Source organism: Dromiciops gliroides, chromosome 4 (assembly GCF_019393635.1).
Source record: "Dromiciops gliroides isolate mDroGli1 chromosome 4, mDroGli1.pri, whole genome shotgun sequence".
Classification (NCBI taxonomy): domain Eukaryota; kingdom Metazoa; phylum Chordata; class Mammalia; order Microbiotheria; family Microbiotheriidae; genus Dromiciops; species Dromiciops gliroides.
In genome coordinates, this window is record NC_057864.1 from 296,344,676 (window position 1) to 296,362,007 (window position 17,332).

The 17,332-nt window shown below is 38.1% G+C and overlaps 1 protein-coding gene across 1 annotated transcript in view; it reads right to left on the reverse strand.

Moving 5' to 3' along the window:
- Nucleotides 1–16,660, reverse strand: part of COL12A1 (collagen type XII alpha 1 chain) — a 155,637-nt gene extending 138,977 nt beyond the window's left edge. The window contains exons 1-3 of the mRNA XM_043999289.1: nt 16,525–16,660; nt 13,203–13,310; nt 3,122–3,238 (exon numbers count right to left, since the gene is read on the reverse strand). Coding sequence (XP_043855224.1) covers nt 3,122–3,238; nt 13,203–13,275 — 190 coding nt within the window. The 5' untranslated portion in view covers nt 13,276–13,310; nt 16,525–16,660. The remainder of the gene's footprint in view (nt 1–3,121; nt 3,239–13,202; nt 13,311–16,524) is intronic.
- Between the last annotated feature and the right edge of the window lie 672 nt (nt 16,661–17,332).

A 17,332-nucleotide genomic window follows, 5' to 3' on the forward strand; every position in this document is an offset into this window, starting at 1 on the left:
AATATTAACAGAAAAAAACATCCCTTGTTAAATTCAAACCAAATCTGAAATTTGTCATTTTTCAGAAATCCAAATACAGCTTCTGTTTACCCTTTAAAATTAAAACTTCTAATTACATAAAAGCATTCAATATAATTACTTAGCTATATGCATATTCATAATTTGGAAATGTATGTATTATGTAGTACAATACATCAAACATCTAATTACAACAACATACCTCTTTTGGGGGAGGTAGGGGAAAGGAAGAAAGAGAGATGGTGATGAGAGGCAGCATGATATTGTAGACAGGGAACTGAAATCAGGAAGAAATGGGTTCAAATCCTTCTTTAGACACTTACTATGTCATATAACCTCTCTGTGTCTCATTTGTCAAATGAGGATTGAATGAATGTAAGATATAATGGGCTTTCTGTCAACCCCAAGGCCCCAACCAGAGGAGGTTAATCTAGACTGATTGAATTAAGTGAGACTGACTGAGAGTGATTGACTTTGCTGATTAGCCTACTTAAAGTTAATTAAATTAAAACCACACCTGCCTGACTCCCAAGAGAGAGTGTTCTCAGAGGCTGTGGACTAGGACATCAACACAAGATCACCCTCAACCAAATCAGCTTGAAGGACCGCCTCTTCCAGGGGAGGGAGACAGGAAGTAGGAAGTGAGGCTGGCTCCCTGGCTCTGGCTTTTTTTCTGTCCAGGACCTTGAGTTGGTGGCTAAAGAGGAGAAGGAGTCCAGTCTGAATCCTAGGGTAGAGAGGCTTTGCTATCTGAACTCCACGTGTTCTCTCTTTACTAACCCCTAATAAACTTTAATAAATGCTTAATGCCTAAATTGTTGCTGAAGCTTCTAATTTATAAGTAAATCCTAGCTAGTTTCCCCCACACACTGGGGGCAGAAAAAGGTGACCACATACATTAGACTTTAAACGTCACATGAGACAATCTCTAATATTCCTTACAGCTCTAAATTTATGCTTCTATGATTTTATTGGTATAAGGAGTTTGCTATAAAGGAACTCACTCTACCAATACAGATTAACAAATTTTTTTTTAAGTTACAATCTTAGGGAGTTGACTTAAGTATTGAGGGGCTATACAAATGATTTATCCAGGGTCACATAACTAGTACATGTCAGAAGTGGGACTTGAACACAGATTTTCCTGACTCTGAGGCCAGATCTCTACCATATAAAATCCTTCTTTTGGTGTTTTTTTTTTTATTTTAAAATACTGCTGGTTCTAAAAAGATTTTTACATTAAGTATCAAATCAAGTGGAAAGAACTTATTTCAGAACTAAAAAATGCAACAAAGGAAAATAAGGAAAATGGAATCCACAGGCCGTATTTAAGCTTCAAAAGGTAAAACACTTCTGTGAAAAGATATTGGCTCTTCTCACCCCTTAAGTATGAATATAGAATCTGTCCCTTATATGTACTTGTGAGGTCCTTATAATTCATTTGCGGAACTTCACTATAATAACAAAGTATCAAAAGCTCTGTTGGGGTAGAGCTAGGTGGTGCAGTGGATGAAGCACTGGCACTGGATTCAGGAGGACCTGAGTTCAAATGTGGCCTCAGACACTTGACACTTATTAGCTGTGTGACCCTGGGCAAGTCCCTTAACCCTCATTGCCCCGCCAAAACAAAACAAAACAAAACGACAAAAAAAAAAGCTCTGTTGTCAAAGTATTTTGTTGTACTATATCAATTATTTCATTTCATGTTTTCTCTAGGAGAAAACTGAGGTGTGGGACTACAGTGCTAAGTGTCTATCTTCTAGAGCCAGAATCTGGCAGCACAATGTCAAATGTTTCCAACATCCCTTGGAAACCAAAAGATTCTCCCTTCCAATGTTACCTATACTTTGGTGTGAATGAACTGTGTAACTGCCACTGCCTTTTTGTGACTGGACTTCTTGCAGTGGGTAAGGGAGGAGGGGATTAGATGGGATAAAAGGAAAACAAAAAGGATAGAAGAAAAGACTTCACTTCCTTTCAAGCTCATAGATCTGATAAGAAGAAATACTTTCTAAATTCCCTCATAAAATGTTATTTTAAACCCTTGGTATTTTTAAGACCACAAAAATATACAAAGAGTTTATGTGATAAATTCTTTTTGACCCCACCCTTTACCACTTTCAGCTATCAACATCCCTACCAGAGAGCCAATGTCAATGCATTTTAGATATAAAAGTTGAGCAACTAAGAATATTTGTCTACACTTGAATTATATAATTAGGCCTAAAAACAATTCTTAAAAAAAATAACCAAGAAGGACAGCTTTTTTTCCAAAAACTACACAGTATAAAGTCTACAAAGATTATCATAGCCTAGTTAGGGTTACAAACCCAAATAAACCCAAAAAGACATATCTCTCCTCAATTTTTGTACATTAATGGTCATTGTCATCATTCCTACGTTCTGGAGGCACAGGGTATTACAATTCAAGTTTCTTTTTTTTTTCTTAGCAAAATTTTAAGTTTTGGAAATAATTTTACATGTGTTCTCTCATCTAATCTTCACAACAACCCTTTGAGGTAAGTGCTTTATAGAGATGAAGAAACTGAGGCAAGTTAAGGTATTTGCCCAGTGAGCCACAGCTAAGTGTCTGAAGCAGGATTCAAACCCAGCTCTTACTGATTCAGATTCCAGCATTCTAACCACTGTACCACCTAGCTGCCTCAACAACTCAAGTTTCATTGCTTTGGCCTTTAAAGTGTTAAAGGACTGGATAATAAAAGAAGAATGTAAAAATTTTTGAATATTTAAAAAGCAATTAAAGACTATTAACACTGCTCCAATATGATAGGCAGCTCACATCAGTTTTCAATAGGGCAAGCTTAAGATAAACTGTATCAAAAAAAAACCAACCTATAGAATCATTGAATGTTGGAACTCAAAATGCTTAATGAGAAATCAGGAGACCTGGCTACTAGCAAGTTCTAATTCTACCCTTCATTACATATGTAACCTTATTCAATTTACTTAGCTTTTCTGAGCCTTCGTTTCTAAATCAAAAAAAACAAAAAACAAAAAAAAATGGTGGCTGGGTTAGATGATCTCTAAAGTCTTTTCTTGCCCTTAGATTTTATAATCTACCATTATTATCCATGTAACTTACCAGTTGTAGGATCCACTGTTACTCTGTAACCCACTATAGGATCAACTGGTCTTGCCCATGACATATGAACAGTATTTTCATCTATAATTTTAAAATTCAAGTCTGAAGGTGGTTCAACTGAAAAAGAAATTGGGTATTAGTTACTTCTGAATGTCAGAAAATTGGAATTTTAATGAAAATTATGTTGAGCAAAGCTTACTAAGATTGTCTTTGCATAAATTTGTTTCCAACAAATATGAACATATCTTGTTGGAAAAGAATAAAATAAAAGCTGACAAAATATGACAAAACATCAGAGAGTATACATATCACAGAAGACAGCACAGAACATGTGTTTCTTGAGTTGCTAAGTCATTCAAGAATGACAAGCAAGTTCAAGCATGATGGAAAACATAATTGATTACATGTACAATGAAGTCACAGATAATAACCACATATGCAAACATTTCACGTAACAATTAAGGGACTTTTGATACATGCTGGGTGCAATTGGAACAAGCATGCCAAATCACAACCTGCTTACAATACTAGAAGATAATTTAGAATGCTAACACAATAATCTTCCAAAGAGCAAGAATTAATTGATTATCTTTTAAAATTGCTTCTCTGCATTATTATGTTCTTATTGTTTGTGTTTCAAGAAATCTGAAACCATGGCAGAGATGACAGAATTAATTTTGTTACTACAGAAGAATCTTGGGAATTACCAAATATCTGTTTAGTAATGTTATATTTCATATGGAAATATGTATTTGAAATGTATAGGAATTCTCATTTATTTGCATAGTTTGTTTTTCCAAAATCAAGGATTTCAATTTTAGCATAATTTATAATCATGTCAACATTATGATACAAACATTCATAACACAAATATTCTACCAGTTTACACCAGCTTTCAGTATGATTTCTATGGTGTAAACTCACACTATTATTTCCACTTTGTAGCAGGTGTACCCCATACTAGATGTGGCATTTTAGCTTAAAATGCCAGTATGGACCTTTACAAAACATTGGTTAATCATGAAAAGACAACATCAATGTATATTTATGGACATTTATTTACAGAATTTAAAGAAAACAGTAAAGAAGCCATCAGTGATCTGAACAAATGATTGCAAATTAAAAAAAAAAACTTGTAGAAGTTGATGACAGGAATAATCAAAAAGTACAGAAAGAAAAAGTTTACATACACCATTTTGCAGCATCATGCATGTGTAAATGAAATGTTGACTTGTTTTTAGTGTCCTACAATGAACAAAAAGCCTCCATGTACAATGGTCATTACACAAAGACGTTCCAGAAATATTTTATAATGATATTCTCTCTAAAATGTTCATGCCTCATCATGCAGTATGTTTACTGACTCACTGTCAGTGCATGGTAAGTATATTAAATATGATTCTTTGAACATGTCCTCAAAGTCAAGTGGATTTCAGCCATACTCTCCTTCAATGCTCCAGTCTGACTGAAAGCCTCACATTCCTTGTAAGTGAGGTTTTGTTTATCTTTTCCATGAAAGATGATCATCTTTTTAGATGTAAATAGAGGTCAATTGAAATACAGTAGTAGCTTTAAGACATGAATCATATAATTTAACTGCTGTTAGGTTTTTATGCAATATTAATAACACGGCTTAATGAAAATAGAACGAATTAAGCAGACACTTGTTTTAATGAACTCACTTCCAATGCCAGGATAATATAATTTTTTATATTTATTTTGATACACTAGTGCTGGAATGAATGTTATTTTTCCTACTATCCATACACAGGCAGTGAGATTAGACCATTAATCTACATGCAAAGTTTAATAATTCAACATTCTATTTACTGTAATGAAATGGCTAAAACAAAATAGCTGGTCATCATTTAGTTCTATGAGAGCATGCAACAGATGTTAATGGTACAGTACACACACATTAAGAATATCATTATAAAATATTGTTCCAATAGCAATGGCTCAGGACAAATTTAATGCAAAGGCAGACAGAACTGGCCTGAGCATGCTTTGAAAAAAATCAGTACATGGAAAAATAGTACCACCAACCTTGGAAGAAAATTGACCTGATGCAGCAGAGACATTAGGGTAAAAGTGCTGAAGGGCAGCAGCCCAACTTGATATCCAAATGACCGGATTCCAGATCAACTTGAAAAAAAAATGACTGTAGGGAAAAGTCTTTAACATTTCAAAAGCTTTTAATGTGTTCATAAAAATTCAAATGTGGTAGTCCGCAATGAAAAGTCTGAGACAAGAAGAATGGACACAATGAATCCACTTTTCTGCCAAGAACTTTTTCTTCATTCGTAATCATCTAGACCTTAATTGATTATATATTGTCATCATCTTAAATTTCAGGTTAAAAAAAATGCTGGTGTTGGCATGTGAGAATGACAAGTCAACTTGAGGAAGAGTAAAAGTTTAACATTATGAAACTCTCTTGAGATACATACATAAAAAAAATAACGGCTACCATTTCATCTTCTCTAAAAGAGTAAGAAAGATAGGAACTAGACTCACTAGATACAGGAAACTCTAACTCTGCCATTGTGGTTGGCACTTTCTCTGCAATTTATGAGTTTAGAGTGTTGTCAGAACACTGAAAAGATGAAATGACTTGCCCAAAGTTCCACAATCTGTGTCACAGACAGTATTTGAACCTGTCTTTTGGGCTCCAAGTCCTACTCTCTACTATACCACACTGACTCTCAAAAGAAGATTTAAAAAAAAAAAACATTGTTAAAGCTAGAACAATTCCAAGAAATACTATCTAATCTACAAGACATCTTTAATTCTCACCCTAAACTATTTCACAGAAAAGATTCATTTTGATGTCCTGAAAAAGGAGTAGTATAGGAAATTGACAGTAATTGAATAGCTAATTACTGATTTGAATAAGAATTAAAGAAAGTAAATTCTTAAACATCACTTTTAAAAATACTAATGTATTTCACTCATTGATCAGTTATCCTAGTACAGAACACATTCTGACATAAGATTGAAGGCTGTACTAACTCCATACAATAACTATTTATGGTATGTGAGATTTCTTTCTTATACATTCACAGAACTTTGTACTCTATTAATACCAACAAATTAAGTAGCCCAAAGATCTAAAAACAATTGCAATTGTCTGTGACTTAGTTGATTATTAGGGGTTACCTGAGGCACATAGTGGTTAAGTAACTTGCTCAGGATTATACAACCAGTAAATTGTGTCAGAGGCAGGATTCAAAGTTATGCCTTCCTGACTCCCAGCCCAACATCCTAACAGCTAAGACACTTGCCTATGCTCAAAAACACTTTATTCAAATAATAACTTTAGAAACCCATATTTTCATAGTTTTAGATATAGTTTTTAAATATCAAAACATAAACCTCTTCATTGTATTTAAGCTGATACCTACACCAAATAATTAATAAGTTAAATTAATTTATGTCTGCTCCATAGTTAGTGAAAACATAATATACAAATATTTTCAATTTAATCATAAAGTGTTGTTTCAGGACATTTAAATATGATTTTGTATTTGAATTTGCATTTCTCATAAAAACCAACTCAATCATATTAGAAATCAAACTGAAGGTTAATGCTTGACCATTATTTTATCTGATTGAATATTTAACCAAGAAAAAAGTAGAAGTATAAATATTTCTTCCATCTTGGACACCATAAAGATCAAAGGGATCCTAAATCTATAGAAAAAGGAGAAGTCCAATGCACTGGTTGTGAACAAGATGCATCAAAAGGGAAAAAGGAGAATTCCTGATGAGTGCTAGAAACATCATGGTTGTGTTAACAAACTTAAAAGGGGGTGGAGTTGCGAAAAGCTGAAACACTGATTTAATATTACTATTATGTGAGAAATTCTTTTTTTCATTCATTTATTTGGAAACTTGTTTTCATTTCCATGCCAACAAAACTGAAAGGGGCATTATCTTAACAATGAAACTCTTTCCAATCCATTATTACACACAAAAGGAAAAACCCTTATTTGCCTTTCAGCATGTTCCTGAAGATGTAGAACATGTACAGGTATTTTTCTTACAATCTTGTAAGAATTATATTTAATAAATACTAATGTAATATGAGTATCATTTTCCCTTCAAAAGTCAATAAAATATTGAACTAAGAAATGCATTTAGGCTAGGCATAGAAGGCAGCAAAATAATTAGTCAAAAATTGAAAACATTCTGCCAATAAACCAGTCACTTTGTCTATATGATAGCAATCAGTATAACCTTATTTTCACTTCATTGGGTTTTTTGTTGTTGTTTGTTTGGTTTGGTTTGGTTTTTTTTGTGGAGCAATGAGAGTTAAGTGACTTGCCCAGGGTCACATAGCTAGTAAGTGTCAAGTCTTGGAGATCAGATTTGCATTCAGGTCCTCCTCAATCCAGGGCCAGTGCTTTATCCACTGTGCCACCTAGTTGCCCCCTCACTTCATTGTTAAAATGACATGTCAAATTCAATGTAGGAAACTTCATTATGAGGCAAGATCAATGAATTGTGAACAAGAGAGACCTATGATATAATCCTGGTTCTTCCAAGCACCAGTTTATATGATCTTGGGCCAGTTTCTTAAACTCTCTGAGACTTCATTTTCTGCTATGTAAAATTAAGATATCTCTGAGGTTTTTTCCAGCTCTAAATTTTGACATTTAGGAGTAGTAAGCCAAAGGTTCAAATAAAATGTATATTAGCTTTGATCTTCCTAAATAATTTATTAAACATTGAAATTAAGAACCTAGTTTCATCCACATATTTAGCTGATGAATTAATCAATAAGCATTTATCAGGTTACAACTTTGGGTCAGACCTTATGCTAGGTCCTGGGACTACCAAGGACAAAAATCTAAACGTCTCTGCCCTCAAGCAGTTTATGCTAAATGAACAAAGGGGTGGCAAGAATCAGAAGAAATTACATTGTTATGACATGTATATAAAGGTATTACACAATGTATACAAATTAAATTCAATGTAATAGCGGGGGGAGTAGGGAAGTAATAGCAGCTGAAGGATATCCAGATATCCTGAAATAAGAAATAAGAAACATGAAATAAGAGATGGCTTTGAGCTAAGCATTGAAGGAACAGAGGGATTTCATGAAGCAAAAGTGAGATAAGCACAGAAGTCCAGGCATGGTTGAAGAGTCTATACAAAAGATGGCATCATCACATGAAATGTCATAGGTGAGGGACAGTAAGAAGGTCAGTTTGGCTGAGAAAAGTAGGTTGGAGCCACATTGCAAATAGTTTTAAATGCCAAACAGAGCAGTATGTATTTGATCCAACAAGTATTAGGGACCCACTTAAGTTTGTTAAACAGGAGAATAAGTTGGTCAGCCCTGTACTGTAGGCTAGAAATGCCTTCTACTCAGTTCAGTAGATTTTACAAGATATTGGCAAAAGTCACATAGGATGGGCAGTCATAGGTTGAGTTCTGCATTACTGGATGAGATATTGAAGACAGCAATGCCAATAAATTATCAAAGAAGATTATAAACTAAAGAATTATTTATAATAACTTTTTTTTACTTACAGCAGTTTAGTTCATCTCAATTTCTAGATCGATTTAGTTCTCCTGAAAGCATCAATTAACTAGGAAATAATATCCTCAATAAAAAAAAACCTGACTAATGATGTTTGGAATTCCTATCTAAATAGCAGCATATATACTACAAACAGCAAAAGTCGCTCCATGTTGTTCAAAGGAAGCATTGTCATAAGGTTAATAGGGTAATGTCTGTAAAGCAGCTGAGATACAAGTGATCCATTGAAACGAAAAGTAATAAATAACCCAAAATTTTCATTTCTATGGAATACTAGCTAAAATGTATCCTAGAAGAATATGGGAGGAAAGGAGAAACTACAATGGGAAAAGCAAGTGGACAGGGAAAGATAAATTGTATACAACAATGCAATGATAAAGATCAATGATAATGATGATGGAAATGAAGCATACCCATGAGTAGAAACAGATATAGAGAATGGATAGAAGCAAGCATGACAAGGTGGTGAGAGGATGAGACTCACTATAGATCTTTCAGTCCCAAAATTGTGGTAACAGTAGAAAGTAGGCGTAAATTTAAGTCTAAAATTTAAGTAAGTTAATCAATCAACAAGCACTTATTAATGACTTACTGTTTGCCAGACCTCTGCTAATATCTGATGATACAAAGAAAAAGCAAAAACAAAACCAAACAAAAAAATACCTCCTTATATAATAGCTAGCCTACATTGAGTTTATATTCTAATGAAAAGTGCCCAACTGACACATCATAAAGGACACCAATCCCCTCCACTGCCTGAAAAAATATTCCTGCCTAAGCATCTTGGAGCATCCTATTACTTCTGAACAATCTAAAAGCACAACTATGATTGTTATTGTTACTGTTCAGTCATTTCTGACTCTTTGTGACCTCATTTGGGGTTTTCTTGGCAGAAATAGTAGAATGGTTTGCCATTCCTTTTCCAGCTCATTTTACAGATGAGGAAACTGAGACAAACAGGGTTAAGTGACTTGCCCAGGGTCACATAGCTAGTAAGTATCTGAGGCCAGATTTGAACTGGGAAAGATGTTATCCTATCTCCAAGCCTGGTATTTTAATCACTTCGTCACCTACAACTATGATAGGAGGCCCCTAAAATGCAGAATGATAATGCCAACAATAAATTAACCCTGCCCAAAACACAAAAGTAGAAAAGATGCAACTATGTATAACCTATATCTGATTGCTTGCCATCTCACAGAGGTGGGAGGAGACAAAAGGAGGGAGGGCCAGAATTTGGAACTCAAAACTTTAAATTAAAATGTTTTTTAAAAAATCTTAAAAGAAAATATGCAACTGAGAGACAGTTACTAGAATGAAGTACCATCTCCCCCAGTGATGAAAAAGTTATGTTAAACTCTTTAAGACAGTTCACATAAAGAAAATTTTGAATAAAATGAATAGCAAAGAAAGTAGTTGTTTTCAGCTACTCTTTACAGACTCTGCATCATCTAATCCAATTCAGATTGTACTGTTTACGTCATTCCCAATCTATTTTCCTAAGAATTCTCAAAAATTTTTCTGATACTCAAACAACACTTGTGGTAATCCATTAGCTACTTCAATGAATTATGTAAAGATATTTAAGAGGGATAACTAGAACTAATAGAGTTAAATCCTTGACTACCTACTACAAATATCTATAATAATTTTCCTTCTTCTCTCACTCTATTTGCTCATATTTGCTTTTATCTATTCCTTACCATTCTCTCTGCTGTCATGACCACTTCAACTAAAGAGTGATTCCAAAAGGAAACTATGCAAACTAGACAGTCATCATGAGCTCATTTGAATTCACTAATATATTCACAAAATAGGATCTAATGGATTTCTATCACTTTTCTGAAAACTTTAAAAGCTGAAAAAAAAACTAGCTCATATAAAAGGTTCTGGAAAGTGCATAACTGTCTCCATAACTGTTTCTTTTATGTAAAAGTCTTTGAAATGGGGAATTTAAAAGACCCTTACTGAAGATTTTCTGAGCTGCATAACTGTCATGGAGATCTAAAGTGCTATAAAGAACTCTGATTTGCCATAAACTCTAGCCTAAGAAAACTCCCAATGGACCCTGCAATATTGCTCCAACATCAAACCTACTGCAGTGGTTTTTCTCCTTTCATTCAAAGCAGTGGCTCTTTTGACTATGGAAAAATCTTCACTTAAAGATGAAAACATAGATTTCTCTTAGAGTATGTAACCAGTCATCCAACTTTCATTTTACAGATGAAGAAACTAAGGCCTGGATAGGTGGCTTCTTTCCCAAAGGCCCATAGATAGTAAATGGAAGAGTGGCCATTTGGTCTCAGATCAGGCGACTTATCTAAGTTGATTCTGCTCTTCCCTACATTTTTAGAATGCTTTGGAAGTTAGAGAACCATAAATAGCTCAAATATCATCTGGTTCTGGACTATGCAGAAATCTGTTAAACAATACTTACCTAATTTGCAAAGGTGCTACAAGTCCTAGCATTTGGCTACTATAAAGAAATGCCCAGGCTGTTAGTTGACCTCCCTTCTGTTTGTTTAGCTTGAGAATGTAAGACATATAGTAAAAAAAAAAAAAACCAATAAACTTTCATTTAGTAATTTCTAAGACAACTTTTTAATCCCCTTTCCCTGTTACACTTTCAAGAAACAAGATCAGAAGTAAGGTTTTCTCCCTAATTTATTTAATGACTCCCTATAGATATAACAATAATATCAAACAAATGTATATTCCTTATGTTGCATCTACCATTTTCCTTGCATCAGCTAGGTGGTCTACATATAAAACTAGACATAGACTCATAGAGCTGAAAGAGACCCTTAGGGATCACCTAATCCATCTCCCCTCATTTTACAGAACTAGTGAAATTTCAGTTTTACAATGAAGGTAGCAGAATGGATTGGGGGAGGGGGGAGGGGGGAAGGGTTAGCAACCAAACAGATTTCATTTTTCCCTGAGTTAGTTGATTATTATATACCTTTGTTTTCTTGTGTAGGCATTGATTTTGCAGTTTGAGGCATGAAATCAATGCAACTCAAAACAAGATCTAGATGATTCCTTAAGGTCCCTTTTCAGTCTAAAATTTTAATATTCTAGTTCTGGTAAATTCATTAAAGGAAAAAGAGGTTTTACCATGACAAGACACCGTGACGAGTTCTTTTGGGCAGCAGAATTTCCCCACCTCAGTTCTATCTTGTAGAACCCAAAGAGTGGAATTTGTTCTTCAAAGCTGATCATCAAGTCTCAATTCACTTTTCCAAGAATTCGGGAAGAATGGGGAAACTCATTGAGTAAATTCCGTAATCAAGACTTGTGTTTTGAGGATACTAGTGATTTCTCTTCATTCCCCAGCAAAGTTATCTTCCAGGTGCAAATTTAGACACAGTGTACAGGAAATTGAAGTAGAAAGGGGGGGAGGGGCGGAGAAGAACTCTGACTCTCCTGAAGAGCAGAAACAGAAAAGGCTGCTTTTCATTGAGCCTGCACCTAGTGGTTCAATCAAATCAATGGAACTGCTGCCCTTTCCTTTCTGCTCAAGTCGAAAGTGCTAGCGTTTCCCACTGGAGAAATGAAGGAGAGAAACCGTAAACTAGACTCCCTCATCTCTCAGGGGTTCCGAACCAACACGTGAGCCATGCCCTCGGGCTGAGACTGTAGCTGGAGAAGTAAGCTGACGCGTGGTGCACCGTGCCCTGTGGCGGGCGGCGCACAGCCTTGGCTAGATAGACGCTGAGTTATCCCGAAGGGCCCGAGGCTCCTCCCCCGGACTGAGACCCACGTGCTTCAGAGCCGGGGAAGCCCCCGGGCACCGCAGCGAGAGAGCTCCCCTGCCGGGTCGGCTTTAGAAGAAACAACTGGAGCCTCAAACTTGGCATTCCCATCCCCTCCACCCCCAACCTCCCCTGTGGCCTTTGCATCCGTGACTCACTCTCTAGGCCTGGCCAGCCGAGGCACTCAACTCTCAGCAAAACACACAGACGCACGGAGCCAGGCTCTGTTGGAGTACTTTATTGTGTAATGTGACTGAGTTCGCTGCACTCAGCCAGGTAATTAACAGCCGCGCGAGAGCGAGTGCCAGCGCTCTGGGGCGCCCGATTATTAATCGGAGGCTTCGTGTTTGCACAGGCGCCTTCTCCTTGAGAGCTAGCTGCAAAGTCAGGCCGAGGAGCCAGGGGAAGGATAGCATCTTCGGTTGGGCTCCAGCGCAATGGGTCCATTCCTTCTGAGGAGGCTGCAGTGGGAAGTTGGTGTGGACAGCACACCAGAGAGACACGAGCGAGCGAGAAACCCACAGAGGAGGGTGCAAAGTGAAATGAGCAAGACAAAAGAGCTGGCCGGTCCTGGGCAGCAGGGAAATAGACAAACCTTAAGAAAAGAGAGGCGTTCCTTTTAAGGACAGAAGTCACAATAGGAAAAACAAACGCACCGAAAACGGAGAGCAAGCAAATAAGACAAGCACTGGAGCGATTCTTTTTTCCCCCTTTCTCAAATTCTGCATTGTCATTTCAGGGGAAAAAGGAGGAGACGAGCAAAAAAGGCGGTCATTACCTTCTGCCTCTATCGAAGATAAGAAGAAAGCTGCACATATAGCAGCAAATGCATTATGTAGCCGGATCTTCATGGTGGCCCTCTCCAATTACAACCACATGAATGGATCTGCGTTGAAGAAAGTGCAATGAGAAGTGTCAAAACAGATCAACAGGCTGGGGAGCTCCCCAGACCCCTGGGTTTACTCCAGCCCAGAACACCTCTGCCCCACCCCTCTTTCTCCCCCTCTCCCTGCCCTCCCGCGAGGCCAGGTTAAAACTGCCAGACTTGGAAGTCAATTTAACACAAAAACAGATCTATCTGCATGCATGAATCTAGCACTGTGGTCTAGCCCAGCAAATAAAAGAATGCACTCATTGTGACCTAAGCAGTGGAAATCGAGTTCATCAGACAAGTGGTTAATCTTGGTACTGAGGGATAATTCAAGTTAAAGCCCGTCCTGTTTTCCTGAAGATTCATCCTACTTATTAGCCCCGGGTTAAAGACCTTGGAAGACTGTGCATGACTTCATCCTGCAGAGTGATGGCTAATTCAGAGGTCATTTTCTCCCTCCGTCAACTAAATGTATCTTCCAGCTGGGAATTCTATTCAGCTTCTCCTAGTTTCTGAACTCCTTATTTAACTGTATTTTAGTGGTCTCAGGGTAATTTGGAAAATGCAATAAAAAAAAATCTACTCCTCCCCCCTTTTTTTGTTATGCTTGCAAATATGTGGCTCCTTAAGGCCTGAAATAGATTATACAGAAGTATGTAAGGCAAATCTTGCAACTTGACACATCCCTCCAGCAGTGTTGTTTTCACATCTGATCATTCATTTATACAAGCTGCGAGGAAAATAGCTCTAAAAAGAAGACAAGGCCAAGCAATTGGAAAGGCAGAGATCTTCTTGCCTGTTTTCCAGACATCTTTTTTTTTTCCCAAAATAAAATTTCTTCAGTTCTAGTTGTAACAACTGGTTAGGTTTAACTCTTTATTTATAGTAAATGGAACCTAACTAGCTATGGTCAAATAGAGAGTGTCTGTCCTAATTTGCCCTGTCTTGTGAAGAAAACTATACTGATTTTTAAGGTTGATACAATGAGGTCTACTTCAAATAAAAAATTCCCAGTAATTTATTGGATGGGGAAAGTGCCAGATGAAAACTATAAAAGGAGAGAAGACCATACAGTACACAAATTATTGAGGGACCTAAAGAATAATCCACATAGAAAATTCAAGGGAACTCCTCCTGCCCAGGAAACACCCTGAGGGTGTTTCCTCCTTGAGTGTGTGTGTGTGGGGGGGCGGTTCAGTTATTTTAGGGAACACAAGTTTGAAAAGCAGAAAGAAAAACAAAATCAAGCTCTCTTTAATTAAGAAAATAAGTTGACAAAATCTAACAATATCTTTTCAAATTATTGACACATTCCATAAGAATAGTTTCCTTCTTTTGTGGGTTTCTGTATGTGTGTGTTGGTTTGTTGTGAGAGATGGATGTATCCTCTGCCCTTGATATAAATAAGGTTTTAAATACCTTACAAATAGACATACCAAATGCCCAGGGGCTCCTTTTTTTAAGTCAAGAAAGTAATAAAAAGTTTCTCTTATTTAACGACATTGTCGTTGCTCCTCGGCCTCGGCATGTGAAAACCACAAAACACAAACCTAGCCTTTCCTTCTCCCCTCTCCCCCACGCCATTATGTGACTTGTAGTCGTTATAATACTCTTTAAATCGCTTTTACTTCGGGATAACTCAGCGTCTATCTAATAATAGCTTTAAATAGCTTCTGGGCTCGGAGCAAAACAACAACGTATAAGGGGGGGGGGCTACTAAAACCATTATGCAGTTTGTAAAGTCAACAATTTTTGGAATCCGTGAAAAGGTGGTCATCAAATCTTTTCCGCTGTCTTAGCTCGCCCCCTATTGGCCACTTTCTTCGAGGCACTAGGAATAATGGTGCCTGGGATATCTGAAGGCGCGCGCACACACAGATATATAAGTCTGTAAGTCGCTGCCTTCTTGGCATTTCGTATATATCTTTCCAAAAATAAAAAAACTTTTTTTTCGTTTAAGCCAAAACATTTATTTGGCTGCCTAGCAACCCTTCATTCAGCATTTTTAAATAAAACGTCTCTAGTTGTCTATGCGGTGTGGTCCATGTCTCACAGCTTTGCTTTCATGAATGAAAATTAATAGGATTGGAGTCTGTTGGGGGCGGAAGGAGAGGGGGAGGGAGAAGATATATTTGCCCTCTTCCTTCTTTCACCCCCCCCCATCAGGGAGCAAATTCTTTAACTCTGGCGTCAACTCGAACATCAGATCCAACTCCCTCAGTGAGGAGGTTCCCTCCAGCACTTATACACAGCCTCACCTGCCCTTTTCTCCAGCAGATCCCAACTCAGAGCCTTGGGGAAGGGCTGACTCTCAGAAAGATCTTATCTCCTTTCTCTTTCTGCCATCTGTAACGTTTGTTTCACCCATACTCAGAACAGCTGGCAGGAAGGCTGAAGTGGAAGTCTCTTTTAAAGGGTTTCCACAGAACTTTGAGGTCCACTCCTTAGAAAAAGCCAAGGAGGCACCAACGACACATACCTTTAACAATTTTCTCCAAAGGAACAACCAGAGGAAAACTAGGGAAAATTCCTTTCTCCAGACAATGTGGAAAACATTTCCCTCTCGAACTCAATACCTACAGTTGTACTGAATTCACAATCTTTCTTTGGAAAAGCAGGTGGGGTTCACTCCTTTAGTGAACTTCACACCATTTCTTGAACTGCGGGTGATAAGCGGAAGATAATAGAGCCGCACCTCCAAAGAATCTCTCTACTTTGTGAAACAGTTTTCTCTCCACCACTGCCTTTTTCCACACACAGGAATTTGAGGGACCAGTTTTATAGCCTGGTGATAAAACTTAAAGGCTGAGTTATAAATGACTCGGAGGCATACCATGAATCTAAATCAGTTAGGACTCAGACCATTCACCATTCTTACTACTCTCGAAAATGCTACCCTCAGGATCTTTTTAAAATTTATTTAAAACATGGGAAGTAATAAGTGCTCCCAATCAAGCACACACAGGACCAGAGATCAGATCTTGCAAAACCAACCTATTATCCTTTCCCTCAAAAATACAATAAAACGAAACTTCAATTCAATCTCTCATATTGGTATACAGCCTCACAAATTCCACAGTCTCAAACTAAAATTCAAAGGGGTGCGCGCACTCTGACCATTTGTTTCACTGGGGGAATTATTCTGGGAGTGGGAGCCTCGAAGGGAAGAAGAAAGTGGGGCTGGTGGGGAGATGGGTGACAGAAGGAGTAGGGACAGTCAGAGACAGACCTGTGCTGGCAGCAGCAAGAGCAGCGGGGTCTTCTACGCTGATGCACAGGAGGTGTTCTAGCTGATGAGGGCTCCGTGGATGCCCCTGGAGCTTGGATGTAGAGAGAGCAGGCAGAAGCAAGAGGCTGAGCTCCGGTGGCACCTGGTGGTGAAGCAGCTCTCCGCAGATTCAGCAGTAGCGACGACTGCGGAACAGAAGGGAGGAGGCGGAGGAGTGTGAAGAGGAGGAGGAGGAGGAGCGGCAGCCGCAGCTGGGAGGAGAAGAGACGGCTGCCCCGCGGTTTCAGTACGAGGGTCCGTCTGGGACGGCTTGCCGGCTCCAAGTGGGAAGAACCTCTCCCTGGTCTGCTACTTAATAGAGGGCTGTTCCCAACTCTCAGTTTACTCGGTTACGAAACGCCTGAGAAGGTGGACGGTTGCCACGGGCTGATATATGCTCCTCCAGCAGTGAAGGAGGTCTCCTTTTGGAAACTTGTGCATACTTTTCGACATTCCTTCGGCATGAGGTGGCGATCGCCGTAGTAGCAGTGCCCCGGCTGGGGGGGGGGGAGCGGGGGGAAGAGGAGGAGAAGGGGGACAGCAGCAGCCCGGCGGGCCTGCCAAGGGGAGCTGTGCAATTCCTCCGCTTCCAGGGCCAGGCTGGGGAGCGGTGAGATCAGGTTTCCCTGGCCAAGCGATTTTCTTTTATTTATTTTTTTTTTCAAAATCAAGAACGATGGAAAAACTCAATCAAACCCCATTTTCAGAACAGCAAGGATGAGACTCACCAAAAGCCTCTTGAGTGTGTAGTTCCCCTCTTCATTTACAA